The sequence below is a fragment of the Colobus angolensis genome, unplaced genomic scaffold (assembly GCF_000951035.1).
Source record: "Colobus angolensis palliatus isolate OR3802 unplaced genomic scaffold, Cang.pa_1.0 Scaffold43, whole genome shotgun sequence".
Taxonomy (NCBI): domain Eukaryota; kingdom Metazoa; phylum Chordata; class Mammalia; order Primates; family Cercopithecidae; genus Colobus; species Colobus angolensis.
In genome coordinates, this window is record NW_012117710.1 from 3,023,835 (window position 1) to 3,029,342 (window position 5,508).

General features: G+C 45.5%; 1 protein-coding gene across 1 annotated transcript in view; it reads left to right on the top strand.

Annotated features, from left to right (window-relative positions):
• BRAT1 (BRCA1-associated ATM activator 1) overlaps positions 1-5,508 on the top strand; it is a 25,418-nt gene that overhangs the window by 7,734 nt on the left and 12,176 nt on the right. Inside the window, 1 exon segment of the mRNA XM_011957002.1 lies at positions 342-484. Within this exon segment, the coding sequence (XP_011812392.1) occupies positions 358-484 (127 nt within the window). The 5' untranslated portion in view covers positions 342-357.

Below are 5,508 nucleotides of genomic sequence, written 5' to 3' on the forward strand. Positions count from 1 at the left end.
ACTCTGGCCCACCTGCAGCCTGGGCCAGCACCACGCTGCTGCCCTTACTGCACCAAAGCCCAAGGGTGACAGACTTTCAGCTCCGGAGGCCTGGTGGTTTCAGCCAGACTCTCATCTGCCCCTTTCAGCCCCGGCACCAGCGCTAGGGGCCCCGCCTAGACCAAAGCTTTGATCCGTCCCTGCAGAACAGACTTCTGGTCTGGGGATCATGGTTCTCCTGGTCTGAGATGAAAGTTCTGGGGCCTCTTCCCAGGCCTGAGCAGGCATGGCGGGCTGCTGTGACTAGAACGAGCTGGGTCTGCAGTGGGCATTGAGGTTTGGCTCTCACATTGCCTTTGCAGGAACTGCGGCCTCACCATGGACCCCGAATGCTCCCGGCTGCTCCCAGCTCTCTGTGCTGTTCTGGTAGATCCCAGGCAGCCGGTGGCAGATGACACCTGTTTGGAAAAGCTGCTGGACTGGTTTAAAACGGTCACTGAAGGAGGTAAGGAGGTGGTGCTGCTGTTTACTGTCTATCCAGAGACCAGACGCAGAGCCTGGAACAGGGAGCAGGGACCGAGTGGGGACTCCCCTGTCCTGGAAGAAGGGCAGAAACTGCAAATCAGATGTCTTTCCTTCACTTCCTAAAGATTATCTGTGGCAGACTGAGGGCAAGTCAAGATGAAGCCCGAGATAATTATCTGGAGAGTTAGAGCTTGCAAGTCCGCCAGTTCAGCAACGATCAAGGCATCCCAAGGTTCAGTTCTGTGGAAGGCGTGAACAAACTTATTTTATTGTTGTTCTCATTGTATTTAGTGTGTTTAAGACATCAGGTTTGTTTTCTTTCTGATTATGAAAGTAGGGGTTGGATGCAGTGGCTCACACCTATAATCCTAGCACTTTGGGAGGCTGAGGTAAGCGGATTGCTTAAGTCCAGGAGTTCGAGACCAGCCTGGTCCAACATAGCGAGACCTCATCTCAAAAAAAAAATAACAAAAATTAGCTGGGCCTGGTGGCGCACCTGTAGTCCCAGCTACTCTGGAGGCTGAGATGGGAGGATCCTTTGAGCCCGGGAGGTAGAGGTTGCAGTGAGCTATGATTGTGCCACTGCACTCGGACCTGGGTGATAGAGACCCTGTCTCAAAAAAAAAAAAGCAATTCATGTTCTTTAAAACATGAACAAAAGAGTAAAGAGGAAAATTAAACCATCAACCCTTTAATTTCCTCCCAGCCTTTTTCATGACACATCATAAAGCTGTATTTTTCTGGGAAAGAAATGAGGTCATACCGTAAATATAATTTTGGTGTCTTGCTTTCTCTCTTGCCATCATAGTGAGTGTTTTCTCCATGTAATATGTTAATGTTATTGACTACATGTTATTTGCTGTAGGAGTGGACCGTAATTCATTGAATCCCTCCACTGTTATTATTAGATGTTTATATTTCTCATTTTTCATCATTTTAAGTAGTGTCATAGTTCGGGCACGGTGGCTTACGCCCGTAATCCCATCACTTTAGGAGGCCAAGGCAGGCAGGTCATTTGAAGTCAGGAGTTCAAGACCAGCCTGGCCAACATAGTGAGACCTTGTCTCCACTAAAAATACAAAAATTAGCCGGGCATGGTGGCATGCGCTGTAATCCCAGCTACCCGCAAGGCTGAGAGGAGAATGGCTTGAACCCAGGAGGCGGAGGTTGCAGTGAGCTGAGATCGCACCACTGCACTCCAGCCTGAGCGACTGAGAATGGACTCCGTCTCAAAAAAATAGTGTCATCATGGCTTTCCTTTTACATAAATATTCTTGCGTGGAAATGTTTATTCTTATGGTTGATCATTGCGTTGGGATGGACCGCATGTTTTTAATTTCTTCTATTCTTTACTTCCTTTTTTTGGTTTACCCTGTTCTTTTACTCATTTTATTTTTAAATTATGTTGTATTTTTTTTTTTTTAGGATGGGGTCTCACTGTATTGCCCAAGCTGTTTTCGATCTCCTGGGCTCAGGCGGTCACCTGCTTCTGCTTCCCAAAGTGCCGTTTACCCTCTTTTGAGCTAAATATCTGGGTCTTACTTGTTTTCTAATACATACATTTAAGGCCAGGCGCAGTGGTTCATGCCTATAATCCCAGCACTTTGGGAGGCTGAGGCAGGTAGATCACTTGAGGTCAGGAGTTGGAAACCAGCCTGGCTAACATGGTGAAACCCCATCTCTACTAAAAATACAAGAATTAGCCTGACATGGTGGTCCATGCCTGTAATTCCAGCTACTCGGGAGGCTGAGGCAGGAGAATCACTTGAACCTGGGAGGTAGAGGTCGCAGTGAGCCGAGATAATGCCACTGCACTGCAGCCTAGGCAATGGAGTGAGACTCTGTCTCAAAAAAAAGAAAGAAAAAAAAACATATATATATGTGTGTGTGTATGTATGTATGTGTGTATATATGTGTATGTATGTGTGTATATATATTTAAGGCTGCGTTTCTCTAAAAGTATGACTTTAGCAACATCTTACAAGTTTTACTATGCAGTACTTTGGTTGTAATTTAGTTCTAAGTATTCCATGCTTTTCATTCTGATTTTTTTCCACCCACAAGTTATTTAAAAGAATATCATTTAGTTTCAAAATGTGGATTTCTCCAGTCTTTTTATTATTGATTTTTAATGTATTTTATGGAGGTTAGAAAATATGTTTTGAATCTTTATAGCTATTGAGACTTTTACTGAGATATAGGACCCAGGTGAGTTTTCTCAGTGTTCTAGAGATTTCACTGTATGAGTTTGATGTTTTGGTATTTGAAGGTCTTCAACTGTGGCCTAATTTGTAGTCAGTTTTTCTTTACTTTCTTTTTCTTTCCTTTTCTTTTTTTTTGAGCCAGGGTTTTTCCATCACCCAGGCTGGAATGCAATGGTGTGATCACAGCCCACTGCAGCCTCGACCTCCTGGGCTCAAGCAGTCTGCCTGCCTCATTCTCTTGAGTTGCTGGGATCACAGGTGTGTACCAGGCCCAGCTATTTTTTTTTTTTCCTCGTAGAGATGAGGTCTCACCATCTTGCCCAGGCGGCTTGGAACTCCTGGGTTCAAGCAGTCTTCCCGCCTGGGCTTGCCAAAGTGCTGGGATTACAGGAGTGGGCCACCATGCCCGGCCTGTATTCAAATTTTAAGAAGTATTTTTCAGTAGCTTTATTGAGATATAATTTGCACACCCTGCAATTCACCCACTTAACGTGTACCAGATCCTTCTGTAGTTTGTAAGCATGATAATTTTTTTTTTTTTTGAGACCAAGTCTTGCTCTTTTGCCCAGGCTGGGGTACAGTGGCACAATCTCGGCTCACTGCAACCTCCGCTTCCTGGGTTCAAACGATTCTCCTGCCTCAGCCTCCCGAGTACCTGGGATTACAGACACGTGCCACCACGCCCGGCCAATTTTTGTATTTTTAGTAGACATGGGATTTCACCATGTTGGCCAGGCTAGTCTCCAACTCCTGACCTCAGGTGATCCCTCCACCTTGGCCTCCCAAAGTGCTGGGATTACAGTGGAGAGCCACCGCACCCAGCCTAAGCATGATAATTGAGTGTTTAGGTGCATGTGTGAGATGTGGCACCCTGAAACTGTGGTATGATGTTGGTACGTGACCCGTCTGACATGAGAAAAAGACAAAATAAATAAATAAATGGTATCAACAGTTCTTAGTAAATTTATAGGGCTCTGGAATCATCAGCACAATTGAATTTTGTTCTAAAGAAACCGAGTCTGGATTCACAGTGAGTCCCTGTTTCTTCCTCCCTCCCAGCCTCTGTCATTTCTCCTGCGTTATACTTGATGGAAAGAGTGTAGTTTCCACACTTGTTCATTAGTTCAAACCTGCTATGTTCTTGCTAATTTGTTTGCTTGTTTCTGAGAGGTGTGTAAAAAGCTTACACCAAGATCATGGATTCATGACTTTTCTTTGAGTTGCATTATTTTTTTTGCTTTACATATTTTTTTCTTTTTCTTTTTTTTTTTTTTGAGATGGAGTCTTACTCTATTGCCCAGGCTGGAGTACAGTGGCATGATCTCAGCTTACTGCACCCTCGACTTCTTGGGCTCAGATGATTCTCCCACCTCAGCCTCCCTAATAGCGGGGACCACAGGAGCCCACCACCATGCCCGGCTAAGTTTTTGTATTTTTTTTGTTTTTTGAGATGGAGTCTCGCTTTGTCGCCCAGGCTGGAGTGCAGTGGCACCATCTCGGCTCATTGCAAGCTCTGCCTCCTGGGTTCACGCCATTCTCCTGCCTCAGCCTCCAAGTAGCTGGGACTACAGGCACGCACCACCACGCCCGGCTAATTTTTTGTATTTTTAGAGAGACGGGGTTTCACCGTGTTAGCCAGGATGGTCTTGCTCTCCTGACCTTGGGATCCTCCTGCCTCAGCCTCCCAATGTGCTGGGATTACAGGCATGAGCCACCGTGACCGGCAAGTTTTTGTATTTTTTGTAGTGACGGGGTTTTACTGTGTTGCCCAGGCTGGTGTCAAACTCCTGGGCTCGAGCAGTCTGCCTGCCTTCCTTGGCCTCTTTGCTGGGATTACAGATGTGAGCCACTGTGCCTGGCTTTTTTTTTTTTTTTTTTTGAAGACAGGGTCTCACTTTGTCACCCAGGCTAGTGTGCAGTGGCGTGATCACGGCTCACTGTAGCCTCAACTTCCTGGGCCCAAGTGATCCTCCCATCCCAGCCTCCTGGATGGCTGGGACTGCAGGGACACACCAGCACACCCAGTGAATTTTTTTGTATTTTTTTTGCGGAGACGGTTTCACCACGTTGCCCGGGCTGCTTTACACGTTTTGACGTTAGGTTAGATATACCTAGATGTAGGAACGTTGTGTCTTTCTGGAACTTCTCTGTGTGATCAGTGACCTTTCTTCTGAGTGAATACTGCTTTTTGCTTTACAGCCCATTTTGTTTGCTATGACTGTTGCTACACCAGCTTCTTTAAAGTTAGAATTTCCCTACTGTGTCTTTTTCTCTCCTGCTCCCAGCCTTTCCCATTGTTGCATTTTATTGCTTTTAGAAACACCACATTGCTCGTTTTCAGTGTTTAATTTAATCTCAGCAACTCTTTCTTTTAACAGATAAGTTTGATCTCTTTAATTTGTCGAGGCGAGTGTTAGATTCGAATTCTTTTGTATTTTTTAATTTCCTGTGCCTTATCTTTGTGCCTTTATCCTCCTTTTCTGCCCTCCATCGGATTGATAAAGCTTTTTTTTTTTTTTAAATCTTTCCTCTTCTGGTTTTGAAGTTATACATTCTATTTATGCTCTTTTTTTTAGACAAGTTCTTGCGCTGTTGTCCAGGCTAGAGGACAGTGGTGTAATCACGGCTCACTGCAGCCTTGACCTCCTGGGCTCAGGCGATCTTCCCGTCTCAGCTTGCAGTATAGATGGGACTACAGATGTGTGCCCCCACGCCCAGCGAATTTTTTTTTTTGAGACGAAGTCTCACTCTGTCGCCCAGGCTGGAGTGCAGTGGCCGGATCTCAGCTCACTGCAAGCTC